Source organism: Branchiostoma lanceolatum, chromosome 1 (genome assembly GCF_035083965.1).
Source record: "Branchiostoma lanceolatum isolate klBraLanc5 chromosome 1, klBraLanc5.hap2, whole genome shotgun sequence".
In the NCBI taxonomy this organism is placed as follows: Eukaryota; Metazoa; Chordata; class Leptocardii; order Amphioxiformes; family Branchiostomatidae; genus Branchiostoma; species Branchiostoma lanceolatum.
Window position 1 is genome coordinate 26,545,570 of NC_089722.1, and position 15,711 is coordinate 26,561,280.

General features: G+C 42.4%; 2 protein-coding genes across 3 annotated transcripts; one reads left to right on the forward strand and one right to left on the reverse strand.

The window, feature by feature from the left end:
* The first annotated feature begins 6 nt into the window (after positions 1–6).
* LOC136445437 (sodium/glucose cotransporter 4-like) lies at positions 7–9,967 on the forward strand. Its single transcript, XM_066443462.1, has 15 exons — positions 7–296; positions 1,132–1,203; positions 1,642–1,746; positions 2,293–2,352; positions 2,502–2,606; positions 3,066–3,171; positions 3,864–3,944; positions 4,309–4,514; positions 4,925–5,060; positions 5,376–5,483; positions 6,127–6,277; positions 6,647–6,815; positions 7,097–7,312; positions 7,790–7,934; positions 8,470–9,967. Exons 1-15 carry the CDS (start codon positions 144–146, stop codon positions 8,658–8,660), a joined length of 2,004 nt encoding a protein of 667 aa, XP_066299559.1. The 5' UTR covers positions 7–143; the 3' UTR covers positions 8,661–9,967.
* LOC136445414 (BTB/POZ domain-containing protein KCTD7-like) lies at positions 9,584–15,525 on the reverse strand. 2 transcript variants are annotated; one of them, XM_066443426.1, is made up of 6 exons: positions 15,376–15,525; positions 13,486–13,742; positions 12,199–12,346; positions 11,892–12,025; positions 11,115–11,294; positions 9,584–10,425 (listed from the first exon to the last, which is right to left on the reverse strand). In XM_066443426.1, the coding sequence occupies exons 2-6, from the start codon at positions 13,657–13,659 to the stop codon at positions 10,219–10,221; spliced, it is 843 nt and encodes a 280-aa protein (XP_066299523.1). In that variant the 5' UTR covers positions 13,660–13,742; positions 15,376–15,525; the 3' UTR covers positions 9,584–10,218. The 2 variants fall into 2 exon arrangements, with proteins under 2 accessions (XP_066299523.1, XP_066299515.1); XM_066443418.1 differs by having other exon boundaries at positions 13,486–13,663; positions 15,376–15,524.
* Between the last annotated feature and the right edge of the window lie 186 nt (positions 15,526–15,711).

Consider the following 15,711-nt stretch of genomic DNA (forward strand, 5'->3'; position numbering starts at 1 on the left):
CCCGTCATGCAACGGGACTACCTGATCCCACACTCCCTCTTCTTCCCGTGTCTGTACCCTGGGGAAGTGAAAGCCTTTTGCTGGTTGGTTAATCAACTGATTCAATCAGAGGTGTTAACGTATCAGCATAGCGATTATTAGCGATGGACAGTACTACTGGCGTAATGACCACGACAAGGTCAAGGTACAACAGTACACAATCACCGACACAACTGGGCGAAACTGCCGAGATCCACTGGGCTGACGTTGTGGTCATTGGGGTCTACTTTGCGATCATTTTAGGAGTAGGACTATGGGTAAGTATTTCTTGTTGGTAGCAACACTTGTAATATTGGTCGCATGTTTGTTGGACAAGAACTGTACGCATGACTACATTGGAATTTTAGATCAATCAGTGCATCGTACATAACGGTCACTCGCGGGTAGGTCAATGCGTAGCACACCCTTTTTCAAAGCGTAGGCGTCGGAAAACTTGGTCAATAATTTGTAGACACTGAATAACAAACACTGCAGTCTAACAATAGTTTGTTTAATGATAAATCTCTTTGTTCAAGCTGTGTTGGACAAAAAGTCACCACTTATTCACTTATCTTATTTTGTACCTATCCTATATTATATGTTCCATGTGCAAGCTTAACAATCTTAGTTCACTTTTGTAGATCTTTATTAGAAATTGATGTGCCACGATGAAAAATATAGTAGAGACTGTAGTGTTGTTGTGTTGCTTACAGTGTTTGACTCTCTGTATGGGTCAAAGTCCAAACGTTTCTGTGCTAACGTCGCTGAACTTGGAAATATCATAGCCTCCACCAGGCCCTCTTACGGGCGTATAAATCGTAGAATTCGCTGAAAAAGGAATAATTAGCCAGTAGAGTCAGTCGTTTAGGAGTCTGCAAGTGAAACCCTGGCGTAGTTAGTCTGGTAGAGACTAGAAATATCACACGGACGTCTAAGTTTCATATACTGCCATTTGAAGGGACAACTTTTACAAATGTCTATGAAGACACAGTTTTGTATGATTTGGGAATATTACAGGCAAACAACAACAAATATAGTCAGATTCACAGACATGTGTTGGGCATGGCATGAAACTTAATGCACATTTTGTATCTGTTTTCTTCATTACTGTAGTCAACACGACGAGCCAACCGTGGAAGTGCAAAAGGATACTTTCTTGCAGGAAGAGACATGTCATGGTGGCCGGTGGGCAGTATGATTTTCGATAGAAAAATTCATCGTGAAAAAAGTTATTTATGAAATGAATACTTTTTTATTCATTTTTCTCTCAAGAGCCCTGGTTTTTATACCTTTTACGGATCCCATTGCATATTGGGAGACGCGGGGCATTATGGGTAGCTCGTGGGCATACAACATCCTTAACACGACAACACGTAAGTCGTGCATGCGTACTGTGTCCGGTCCAACCGGTACCTTGGTTGTCATGGTAATGAATGTTTTCCCCCTGAAGTACCCATGGTATTTGGGACTCTTGAAAACGGCTATGAATCAGCTTATTGCCTTTATATTATTATGATCTTATCATTTCCTGTATAAATTTGATAGACAAATAGTAATCATAATAGTATATTTAATGTAAACAGCAAACTACCATCAGAAAACTACAACGATTGATCTTCACAGGTCGGTGCTTCTCTGTTCGCCAGTAACATCGGCAGTGTACACTTCGTGGGGCTGGCTGGAACGGCGTCAGCTTCAGGTATTGCCGTGGTGGCTTACGAATGGAACGTAAGTAAACACCTAGCCTGGTATCCAGTCTCTACGTGTCGGCTCAGGTGTGTTTTACTGGGCCCACTGTGCTATATTGACCTGCTTCTGTTAGCCTGTGTTCTTTCGCAGCAACCGTAGTTCCGCAGCCATCGTAATTACGTCGCCACCGAATCTAATCCAAGGCCGTAAATACACCCCGAGCGGACTAAGCTGTCTGGGCGGGTGGGGTCGCTCCCAGCGCCTTAGATATATCGAGGAGCCCCCGATGGTATGGTTTCTAGGCTAGTAAACACCATACCTTAGCAATATGGTGCAATCACGTTCCCAAACCGATGCCTTACCGGGTAGCTTATTCCTAGCAGCTCCAAAACATTTTTCAAACTATCGTCTTCCGGATTAAAGTACCGGGATTCTGCATGTATCATTTATTCATTTGTTTGCCTTTGAAAGCTTACGACATATGCTTTATCTTACCATATACTGGCCCACTGATTTACACCGAACTTGTCGATCACTGTGCCTCTATCGCCTATCTGATATGGACTTTTTCCTGCGATTCTACAGGCTATATTCATTTTGGTGATGTTAGGATGGATATTTGTACCTGTCTACATATCCGCCGGGGTAAGTCATGTCATCAGTCGTTTGGACAAAGCTTAAAGAGCTTAAAGCTTTAGTATCCATATCCATAAGAGGACGGTTTTTGTATTTTTGTAATATTCAATTTTAAAGCGTTACTCAATGTAAAATGAGCACCGGTTCGTCCCCCACAGGTGTTCACGATGCCAGAGTACCTGAGGAAGCGGTTTGGTGGACAGAGGATCACCGTGTACCTGTCCGTGGTCTCTCTCCTTCTCTACGTCTTCACCAAGATATCGGTAACGGTGTCTGATCACTCATATCGACCTTATTGTACCCCATTGTCATAGTTAGTTTGACCAAAACTTACAACTTTAGACCGCTCAATTTAGGACAGCCGCCATTTTGGCCTTGCAAGGCACGTCGGGAAATGGGGTGTCCGGATGATCCCCGTGTAAATATGTAACACTGGGGGTTCAAGCGCCTCGAACTGACCGGTCTAACTGGTCGCGACCTTTTAGCCTAGTGGTTAAGGCTTAACCACTAGGCTAAAAGGTCGCGACTAGTTAGACTGGTCAGTTGGAGGCGCTTGAACCCCAGTGTTACAAATATCACCCAATTTCACACATCTAAAAACTAGATGATCACTTCGTGTATGTACTGCTTGATGTACGTAGCACCTTTATTCCAATGCTCTTACGTTGCATATCAAGATGTCACTATTGGGCACTTCAAACTTTATTTGTGTATTTCTCTAGGCGGACATCTTTGCCGGCGCTGTGTTCATCCAACAGTCTCTGAAGTGGGACCTGTACCTGGCAGTGGTGCTACTACTGGCCATCACAGCCGTCTACACTATATTGGGTCAGTAGGTCAATGCTCACTGCCCATTGTTCAGTTACCAGAGCTATCCATTTGCAAGAACCTTTCCTCAGACTAGTTGGGTAGCCCTGGCTGTATGTATTTCATAGATACAGCCAAATAAATGAAATCAAATCAAAACTCACTGCCCATCAACTACTTCTATATACGTTACTATAGCGACAGGCACGGGACATCCTGCAGTGGTGTAGGGGGGAGAGCACTGGCCTTAAAAGCGGGTTTGATTCCCAACCGAACCATACCAAGGAGGTTATATTCTATTCTAAGTTGAATAAAACATCTTTGGTCATGTCAATGACTTAACGATCCGATTGCTTTCTTCCCCTAGCACTCAGCGTATGGGAAAGAGTATTGCAGTTGAACACATACCACTATCAGTGGACTAGCCCCCATCCTGTAGATCTTGCACAACTGTGTGGCTCAAGGGCTATAGAAACCAAGATGGGCGCCGCCCTACACACCATATGGTGGGAACAACTTAAAGTGACGCATCGATATCCTTTTAAACAGCTAAGACATTCATTGTGTGGTTTCTTGCCATACTTGTACGTACAGATTGTGTTGAATATGCTGTACGTTCTCTAGTGGGCTCTTCCAGTCGTTTATTCTATGCTACAAGTGACTACAACTCTGCAAAGGTGTTTTAAGTGTTCATGATAACGTATTTTCCCAAGGCGGCCTTTCAGCAGTAATCTGGACCGACACTGCGCAAACTGTCATCATGGTAGCCGGGGCCTTTGTCTTAACGGGACTCAGTAAGTAGACCACAAAACACACGGTGCCTTGGCACACAGAACTGTTCATGTCTGTTCAAAACATATTAGATGGTCTTGCGAGAAGTTGTGGCATAAATTCATCGCATTTTGTTCCGTTTAAACTGTACAGGTGTCAAAACTGCATATAAGGTATTTGCATACTGACTTGCTTGTCTATTTCGAGTTTCAACGATTTCTATAACCGGGAGAACTGTGCAACAGTAAACTTGTTGAAGGACTAACGTCAAATATATACGAAAACCCAAATGTCGTCATATTAGTATCGTCCTATTTCCCTGTCAATGACATGTGCTTTTCTGATACTCTAGAGGCGCCACCATGCGTTCTTCTCCCGTTACTGCAGGTTTATCGCAGATTGGGGGTTATGACGAGATGAAGAGAAGATATGCCCTGTCCGTGCCGGCTTTGCGAAACAACAACACGACATGCGGCATACCTCCTGGTGACTCTCTCCACATGTTTAGGGATCCTGTGAAGTCGGACCTGCCCTGGCCTGGCATCACATTCGGTCTGACTATCCTGGCTACCTGGTACTGGTGTACAGACCAGGTGAGCGTATCTTATACGCTCGTCGCATAAGTATCTGTTTCTGTACGAATGTTTGTGTAAATCCGGTATGCAAGCGCCCTCTGGCGTACCACAATATAACAGCATGCATCACAGGTACGCAGTGGTGGCTGATTGTATCACGTCAAACGGCCGGTCATTCCCAACCTTTGCACATCTAACTCGTTGTTTAAAGCTATCTAGGGAGGATGTACCAACTGCAGTCACTGGTGACGAGTTCATTCTCACGATAGTCTCAAAACAAATCAAGACAAAAACCCTCAACCAATAGATTAAAATATTGATAGATAAAAACAAGCACAGTGCCGTTAGCGGGATAGTATGTACGTATGCACAAGTGATTCTGTTGTTTAAGAGTTATGTGTCATGACCTTGCATTGCTTTATGTCCAGGTGATCGTCCAAAGGTGTCTTGCCGCCAAGACAATCGAGCATTCCAAGGGCGGGTGTATCCTGGCTGGCTACCTGAAGATTCTTCCGTTCTTCCTCATGATTCTGCCGGGCATGATCAGCAGGGCCCTCTACCCAGGTGCGCCATCTTTCGTGTCCGAGTGGTAGTGAAGTAGTAATGAGATCGCGGTTTCACAACGCAAATACTGTTAAAACGTTTGGGAAAGGCTCCATCTCTATCCCACTCTCCCCTACTCATCTCTCTCTACTCTTTCTCTCTCTCTTTCTCTCTGTCTCTCTCTCTTTCTCTCTGTCTCTCTCTCTTTCTCTCTCTCTCTCTCTCTTTCTCTCTCTGTCTCTCTCTGTCTCTCTCTCTCTCTCTCTCTCTCTCTCTCTCTCTCTCTCTCTCTTCCATTTATGTTTAGCAGTACATCTGTTCGGATTTTCCTTCCAGATGAAGTGGGTTGTGTGGACCCCGATGAGTGTCTAAGATATTGCCAGAATGCTGCCGGCTGTTCCAACGTGGCCTACCCGAAACTAGTGGTCCGGATCATGCCTACAGGTACACTATATGCTAAGTACAGCTTAATGTCCTGTTCTGATGTCCCGGTCAAACCATAGTCATCTAATACACAGTAGAGTTAACTACCGCAAATCATTTTTCCAATTAAATATCATACAAAGGAATGATAGACAACTTTTACTAGATGTATAGAACGCTAGAACATCATCCGAGGATTCGGAAGTAAGGCGACGTCTCCTGTCAATTTGTAGATGTACCACAATAAATACATAACCATTTTTAGCCACTTTCGTACATTGGACATTATTGGGAAGTTGTCGTCTCTATTCTCGACGAGAACCTGGTAAAAGAGTGCGGCTGGTGGAGGCTATGCACAAAGATTTTCAGTGATTAAGCAGCATGTAGTCATCATCCCTGTTTTGTTAAATACTGTAAAGTATCACGACGATGCGGAACACCCGTCTCGAGCGTTTTCGCGGCCCAGGTATGACATGAATGTACAAATCCACTCTTCTGTAAAACTGGTGTCCCCAAGAAACCCCGGGGCCATTCTGGAAACATCAAGTACACCAGAACAGTTTAGTATATTTGTTTGTGACTCCAGTGGAATAGGAAGCATTCATGTAGGACTACAACTATGACTACATACGTCTAAGATCGATGACGTGATATTCCCCTGCAGGTCTGCGAGGCCTGATGTTAGCCGTGATGCTGGCGGCCCTGATGAGTTCTCTCACCTCCATCTTCAACTCCTCCTCAACCATCTTCACCATGGACATCTGGAGGAAGTTCCGCACACAGTCCACGGAGAGGGAGCTCATGATCGTCGGCAGGTAGAATTTTCACTTCACACCAAAGGAGTGACGTATTGCTTTTACCTTCTCTCTGTGTCTATCTGTCTGTCTGTCTCTCTCAGTCTCTTGGTCTGTCTCTCTGTCTGCCACTGTATCCCTGTGACTGTATCTCTGTCCCCGCTCTCTCTTCCCTCTACGAGGGTGGTAACAAGTTCCATTTCTGTAACATCAAGTTCTTCTTAGATCTTTACGTGACTGATCCCCTATTTTCTTCGCTTTATACAATTTTTTTTTATATTTTTAATAATTAAAATGATCAAATGATTTCTTACAAAGCATTTAACGGTCAAGCCCATTTTTTAAAACTTGGGATGACGCAAAACGAACATATTGTTCTCTGTGTTTCAGGTTGTTTGTGGTACTGCTCATTGTGGTGAGCATAGTCTGGATCCCGATCGTTCAGGCCGCACAAGGAGGGCAACTCTTCAACTACATCCAGGCCGTCACCGGCTACCTGTCCCCGCCCATCTGCGCATGCTTCATCCTCGGCATCTTCTGGAAGAGGATGACGGAGCCGGTTGGTCTGATTATTTTTTGGCGACACCTCAGGGGCGGATCTTAAAGCAATGTCAGTGCTATCGCAAAAGATGATCATGACAACTCGACATTAGAAAATGCTAAATATTACTACTGTATTACTGTCCATATTCTAACGTTACCGTATCTGTCATCAAAAAGCTCTTAGACCAGAACAAGCCATTATGTTCGAAAATGAAGTTTCTATCCACATATGTGAACGTTCCTGACGAAAATTGGCAACTGAAAACGAAAGAGTGGCGTTTTCCTTCCTTCCCAAAGGGTGCGTTCTGGGGCCTGATGTCTGGTCTGGTGGTTGGTTTGATCCGGTTGGTCATGGACTTCGCCTACGGGTCGCCAGGGTGCGGGGAGCCTGAGTTCCGGACGGCCGTGCTGTGGAGGGTCCACTTCCTGTACTTCGCCATGATCCTGTTCGCCGTCAGTGCCATTGTCATGGTCGTGGTCAGTCTCTGCACTCCACCAATCGACGACAAATACGTAAGTAAAAGATGAACATACGAGATTTTGGCATGGATGTGTCGGTAGTTCATATAGTACAAAGCTGATTTTTCACATTCGCTCCAACACAATATTCAATATGTAAAGGACATCGATATATTGAATTTTCGACTTTCCCACTAAAGTCCTCTTCAGAATATTCAAATAACCAATCAACTAGGTCACATGACCCAACGGACACATGACGTCAGTAATTGGTCAAAAGTGCCAAAAAGTCTATCCCGCCCGCCGTCTCAGTCGAGTGATGGCTGTTGTGCCCTGATGGAGATATAGACTCCTTGATTTGTCTTACACCGGACAGGACTGCGTTGTGAAAGGAATCAAGGAGGCCATCCACACAGTGCATATTCTAGAAGAACAAAAAGCTTAAAGAAAATATTCAAGGTCGTTGACTTTTTAAAGAAAAGAAATTAATGTTTATATCTAAAACCAAATTTCAAATTTTACTTTCGGCAGCTTGTCCGTTTGACCTGGACGACACGCCACAACTTTGAGGAGAGACATGACCTGAACAAACCTCCGGAAACAGTCGAGATGTTAGATTTGGGCGGAGAGGGAGAAACTGTTGACGCGGAGGTGAACGACCTAAAGGTCAAAGCTGGTAAGTCGGCTCGGCAGACAGGGGCAACTAGGTACAATATATGATAACTTCTATGGGGCAGAAGTATAACATAGTTGTATACATATATGGAGAGAGCTAGAACATTGACCGCGTTATGTGTGTGTCATGTTCGTGTCTAAATTAAAGTCCTTTTTTTCATTTTCTTATTTTGTTTTTTGATAGACAAGGACGACGTGGCGCTGCACTTAAGTTTTTTATTAACAGTGCCACGTACATTAACCCATTTGTACACCTTGATGGAGTGAGTGAAGTAAATTGCAACCAATGCGTTCCTAGCAAGCGAATAACAACTTATGAAACGAAATTTGCAACCTTAACAAGGTAGCAATGCAGAAAAGCTAGCTTCGTAGCCATATGTACCGAAAAATTTCTGATAGCAATTCTGTTCTGAAAAAGCATTCTTGAACAATTATGATTGAATCATAGTTGTAATATTGATAGATGGTATGCTTCAAAAGAAAACTCATAGTGCAAACTCCATTCACCTTTTCCGCCCACAAATATTAACTTTCAGTTGAATCGCCTGCCCTGTGGAAGCGCGGTTTTGATTGGATGTGCGGCATCAGCCATAAGGACCAATCAGCTCCACCGGAACCGGATATTAGCATCTCCATTGACGAAAAGCCTCGCTCTCGTCTCATTCTCAACATCAATGCCGTCATCATGATGTGTGTGGGAGTATTCCTCTGGGCCTTCTACGCGTGATGACAACGAGATCAGCATTTTCTACTTGTATTCCTTGCTTTCCAGAAGATTACGAAGTGGAATGAAATGTCTCTGAAGTGCTCTTAAACGGTACAGAAGCTGTGTTGCAGTTCTCGACTATTACGCTAGGCTGGGCTACGCTACTGCCAACCCCAAAATGTGCCGTTGGATGACATACCCTGCTGGTACTATATACAGATGCCTTAAGCTTCCACCGTATAGAAGCTGCATTGAAGTTCTTAACCAGTATGGTAGGATCAACAAACAAACAAACGCACAATCGGAACAGAAAATGTAACTTTCTTGTTGAAAGTAAGAATCACATTAATTGACCGCACTGATAATGTATGCCACTATGATAAAATACAAATAAAAAAAAGCAATTTACAATCATTTCGTACTGTTGCACACCCACAATAACTTGGTTGCGCTGTTAGTTAAGACTTCTGCATCATCACATGGAACGTATAAGCGTTCTGTTGGAGATCACATTTTGAAGAACATTACAAGATCAACGAACAGGTTTGCATATCTACATGTATACATTGGCTGCAGCATTCGCTACAAGGAAAACGGTAACGTCCAAACGATACATCTAGAGTCTTGAGTTATAGTTCTGACAATTGGAATAGATTCCATAGATCATTATACCAATTGATTTCATCCTGACAAATAATCGTCTATTTGTTGTGTATAGAGGTTTGTTTCTTCTAAAATATGCCTTGTAGGTGAGAAACATGTATAATGCATAACTCTGTAGGTTCCAAGCTTAACCATGAGTACATACTTTACATGCGTCACTATAGGGATATATGATGGTTGTTTATAAAGAACTTTCTTATCTATAATTTTTCTGAGATGTATGTGGGTCACGTATGAAATGCAATCTAAAGACACACAGATGAGTCACATGCCTCACGGTGTATTTCAAAGCCAGATATCCGTTTAATATCTTAAAAGTACAATACAGAAGTATTAGCTCTCAAGGGTATACCAACTATACGTCTCAACACAAACGTTTATTTTGCAAGTGCGTACCGTATGGTAATATAATTAGCAGCAAAAATAGACATTCATATACGTAACGCATATCCAATATATTTTCATAAAAGTAAAATGAGTCTTTTTCTTGGCTAGAGTATGACTTTTCCCTTTCCTTGAACGACATCACGCTCTCTTAAAGTTAGACTATATATCAGTACAGTAGTGGTAGTAAGTAGAACACAAGAGTCTTCCGTTTATATATATTTTCCACAAATATCTATATCTTGTATCTGCAATATCTATATATCTTTGCTAAATCGTGTTTAAACAGAACGTTGGAATCATTAAAAAGATTTTGCATGTGACCTTTATGTCCGTATAGTCAGATATTGAAATAGCCAGAATGCAACAGTCAAAAATTCTTGAAGAAAATTACGTAAAAAAAATCAAATTTTTGCTCTTTGGGGACAGACTTCTGCCCCAACAGTATTCGAAAGGCATCTTGGGTAACATGATTTAAAACGCCGCCAAGCGATTGAACTTGGAAGTACAAGTACACTACTTGTAACGTTTTTCACCACCATGTGAAGGTAAAGTCGTACTTGTACCCGCATATGTAACCAATCCCTTTGCAGGTATCTAAGAGAGTGGCACTCAAATTGAAGCCCCTTTCTTTCACCAAGTCGAATTCTAAACAGCTAAGTAGGTTAGTGACGTCAAGAGTTTGAGGGAGATCCAAAAAACCGACGTCACGCCGAGCCAGCTCGCAAATCATGTGCATCTGTATAATAGAATGAAATGAAATGCCATTAGAGTTACTCACCTCAAATTTGAAATACATGTAGAAGCCACTTAATTGCACAACGGAAATGACACGATGTACCAATGAAAACTCCCATACGGTCTATAGCCTGGATGCCAGACCCCCAAACGCTAGATATCTCAGAGAAGGCGGGTCTGACATCCAGGCTATACGGTCTATATAGTCTTTAGGATAAGCGGCACTAGGAGCGATCTGCCTACAGAAGAACACAGCATCGATAGACCATAGCTACACAATGATCAATATTTCTTACCTAGTAATACCTGCGTAACTCTATTGAACTCGCGCTTTAAAAAAATATCCCTGTGCTGTTGTATGTTATGTGGGAAAACCCTGTTCATGAATTCAAGCTTATCATCTACCTTATCTATCATCTTTTTATGCACCGTCTTATGCTTCGGTCCCATTTCCAATCCGGGGCCCGGGCGGGCAGCTTGTTGGAACGAAACATATAATATAAAAGACAACAAAAGACACAAAACTTAAAAAAATACTCCTAACCACATGTCGTGTATTTTCTTGATATGCATTTTTTTATTTTTCGTTTTCGCAGCCCGGCCGGATTGGAAATGGGACCGAAGCATTAACGGGGAGTGTAGTATAGCATTGGGTTCGTATTAGAATGTGTGTTTTGCAATTTTTCTTACCTTTACTTGTGGGCCATCGTTTAGATAGTGGAATGTGACGAGGACGCGTGACTGTCTTCTCAAGTCTAGTTTGGCCCTCTCCCTCCCCACCACGATGATCTGTTCCAACAGTTCCTTGTAGTTCCGCACTTTTGAGATGAACTGAGCCTTCACTACGTCGCTGGCCACAGGCTGGACGTTCTGAGGGAAATTGTACATGGATGATACAGTTCATTGTTGCACAGCCACAAGGATTTACCTGGAAACTTTTTTGAAACCTCTTTAATGCCAATGCAGAAATGTTCGCGGGAATTTAACTTCGCGGTAATGAGAAAATGGAGTGTTCGCGGTGGTTTTGAGTCAGCGTTTGAAACAATAAGGCTTCAGTCACACAATGGAACGGCTTTTCGTGGTGGTTTCAAGTCCGAGGTAAAGATTTCCCCGCGAAAACCACGAACATAAAACTACTTAGCCTGAGTACCAACCTCCGTAGTGACCGCTGGCTCAAAAGAATTCGCTTGCTAACCACGGAGTCTGACCCTGCGCGTATCCGTCACGGCTGTTAGTCAGCGAATTCTTTTGAGCCAGCGGTCACTACGGAGGTTGGTACTCAGGCTAAAAACTGCTGCGAATAACTCTGCATTTACAGTACCTTCCTCAGGGCAATACCGACTGCAGCGCCACTGGTCCGCTGCTAGGTGGCGCTGCAGTGAGAAGGATGCGGTCCCAGACGTGACTAAGCTTGTCTGAAAGGAGTTTACAAACTCTCGGATTGAAAATGACATCACAAATTTCTACCTGTAGGGTTGCCATCAGAGTGAGAAGCCCGAAGTGCTGCGCTTCACTGTAGAGTCGCCTGGCAGCACCACGAGGTGGTATCTGCTCCGCCCGCAACCAGGCCAAAATGTATGTGAACAAGGCTCCATCCCGATCTAAGTCAAGAAAGAGTTTCCAGACATTCAAATCTGATCTTTCAATCGTTCAGGAGAAACACAAAACAAATCTAAGGATAAAGAGTTGCGTCAGAAAACATTACGATCCATCACCCAACATCTGCTTGAAGATGAATCATTACACTGGTGGCAGCGGTGGGGTTGGAACCTACCAATGAAATACCGCCCATCCTCGTCCCTCTGGATCTCGTGCCGCCCAGAGAACATGCCGGCAAGCATGGAGTCCTTCTGGGACCGCAGCGTGGTCAGCAGGGTGGTGAAGTGGACTCCTCCTACGTTCAGGTTGATCACATCAGGAAACTAAGGGGGCAGCCAATGAAAAAGTAATCAACATGTGAATTTTATGCTTGATGATATTTTGTTTTTGAATTAACTAGAAGTAACTGATATGCTGTCTTTGATTTCTTACTAAAAAGATGCCATTTTTATCCTTATTTATTTCATTCTTCTGTACTGCGCTCCTTGTCATTGATAGATACTTGTTTCAAAATAAGGCGAAGAAACATGTTTTTCAATGTTTTGCATTGATTTAAGCTCATATATTATGTTCCAATGATTGTCTCGATTGCTTTCCTATTTGTATGTATAATCGGATTTCTGACTTTGTACCTATTGCATATCTACATGTAACATGTGAATTTTGCTATTCTAATACGACTTATAAATGTGATTCTATCGTAATCGGTCGGTTACTAAAACAGCTCTTTTAATAACAAGTGGCAATGCTGCGAATGTGATTTTGTACTTACTGTAGAGTATGTGTAAGACTCTGATGCTCGCGAATGATTGATTGTAGAGTGTGTGTACTTCTTTTGAAATGTAGTCCAGAAAGACTAGTTGTGTGGCCGAGATTTTCAAAACAAAGTGTATGTGTGTTGTTGTTATGGTCCATATGTGGCAGAAAGCAAATAAAGTTCAAGCACATTAGATAAGGAAAATTAACAATCAATGCTATTATTTACTTTATTATTCCCGTGTATAGAAGGAACATTTCAAATAGAATATAGTTTACGCTGGCAGAGGAAAAGGAAATTGTACATTCATCAGTTTTATGATTTTTCTAGATTGGATTCTAAATACGTACATTTGTACAGTTTATATGATCCATACGATGTAATGTCACAACCGCTTGGCAAACAAAAGATTAGCTGTATATGCACTTTTAACTAGATACAAAACAATAAGCTTCATTGAATATGGCAGATTGTGTTCGGTTTGGGAATTTCTAACATTGTAAATCACGCGAGAAATAACTCACTTATCCTACATCATAGCGCTACTTTGTCCTCTTGACTTCAAAATCAATGCTTATCGAATAATCTTAGCAGTGTTGAGGGACACAAAGTGTGCTCAGAATGTTAAGACCTTTAAATGATGTATATGATATGATAAATCGCCGAAAGAAAAAAAAAGATCACATGATACACATGTTGAATCACCTTATCATGGCATTCTTCATCGAGGTACTCATATCGAGGAGGGCGGATAGAGCCGTTTTCAAGGGGAACGTCAGTCATACTGTTGTTCCCTGATTGCGAGCTATCAGTCGCGCCTCTACTGTCTGGGTCCGGTACTGCAGGGACATCGTCACTGCTGGGCACGTTTTCTGACATCACCCTTGAATGATGCAAGGAATGATGTAATCAGATTGGCTCAGTAGATTCTGTGTAGAGAATACGTAGAAGACAACACAACGCTGAAAGATAGATGAGTGCAATCAAGTCAATCGCCAGGATTTAGAGTCAACTATGTTTCACTAGTTCCGTTACATACTGCAAGAACGACAGTACGAGATTTACTTGCTTTTTTTTTGTAAGGCCACACAAATTTAATTTGTTGGTTCTCAGAATCGCCCAGAAAAGATACACAACACCTTCCATTCAGGTAATATTTACTCAACAATATTTACTCAACATTCAACGAAGTTCCAGTATAGCAAAATGGCCTAAATGCCTTTACTCAGCTTGTAGCCTAGTCTGCCAATGTTTGTATGTTCAACGTTTATGTTTTTTTTTTTTTTTTTTTTTAAATTACTGAAGTACATATCAACAAAAAACGGCACTTTTCAGAATTTTCAATCAACAGGTGCATCTACTGTACGATGGGAGTACCGGGATGAGTTAGTTGTCTACCATAGAGTCTTTGCTTGTTTTTTCAAGCTGCAAACTTGAATAATCATATTTTTCTTTTATTATACAAGCCCCTATCTTCACCCCAAACTTATTGCAATTTTTTTCGCCCTGTCGCTCAATATTTATTCTGAAAAAATCCGAGAACCAACCAATCAAATTGGTGTGGCCTAATTGTATCCAGCGCATTGAGCGACAGGCGTAAATCGGACGATACCTTTTCTTGTCAAATAGTGGACCCTTACAAAATGTGTGGATCGGGTCACACATTTTGTAACGATACTTTGTTTATCCGTGTCTCAAGATCAAATAAACCATGTAACATTATACCTTCATGTTGTAACAAAATCTGAGATGTAATTTGGATACATTGAGTGATAATACCAGACCGTCGAACGGGCAAACATTCAAGACATGTCAGATCGATTCAAAGTGGATCATTCACGTACGAGACGTTAGATTATGTATCGTTTCCCCAAGCGTTTGGACGCATCCTATCGATCTGTGACTTTTACCGCAACACCCACACAACTGGGCTGGATGAAGAAACAGGATACGTCACATGCCCATTGTTGGTGGTGTAGGTCCAGTGGGAAGCCATGCACTCGATGAACGTTAACGCCTGACTACTACCCTAGAATCCAGACTGTTGCCAGGGCCTTCACAGACCAGCTCGTCGGCACCAGGACCAATATATCCCCAAGGAACTTTTAGCTCGGTCCCCTAGCCTGTGGAAGACACTTGACTCCCGGGCATGGCTTTAGGTCGATCCCCTGAGGAAGGTCCTTGGCTCCTATGGCTGTTGATTGATTCGGACGACCCAAAATTGGCTAGGCGGGCATAGAAGCTAGACTAATGCCGAGGAAATCTGGCTTGCAGTCCTGGGCCAATGGGATTCCGAGTTAGACTGCAGTCCTTAGTTTTAACAAGCCATCGATAAAACCCCTTGATTTTTAACCTCCTTGGTTTTACAGATACACAAATGAAACATCGCAGCTTAGATCATTCTTGCTGCCAGATTTAGACCAAATGTAGAACTGTTTATATGTTTATCCAAACTCAATCCACCTATGCCTAGGACTTCTATGGGTTGAAATCTACAAATTATCAGAGTACTACTTAGACTACTATAAGTCAGCAGATCAACAACAGTCTTTACAATATCTAGACCTTCTTGGCAACACCTATAAGAAAACCTACCTGTCTAAAGACGACGGCTAGAATATCGGAGACTAGACGATACGCTACGATCCAGTTCTTGTTGAGTAGACTGTAACAGCATACATGGCTCACTTCACAACAAAACCTGCCCCGCCTCCGGCTTTCATTCTCAGGTGATTAATGAACTATGGCACAGACGACTCACATTGAAGGGGTGTTTGTATATTTCATTTTCCCATTCAGCATAAAAAGTTCACTTACAGTTTAATCCTATAGTATACTACAATAGTGAAATAAGATGTATCACTGGATAAATCTGCTTGATTATAATTCATACCGTGTATATACATTTTCTATTGGTTATTCTTAAACCCC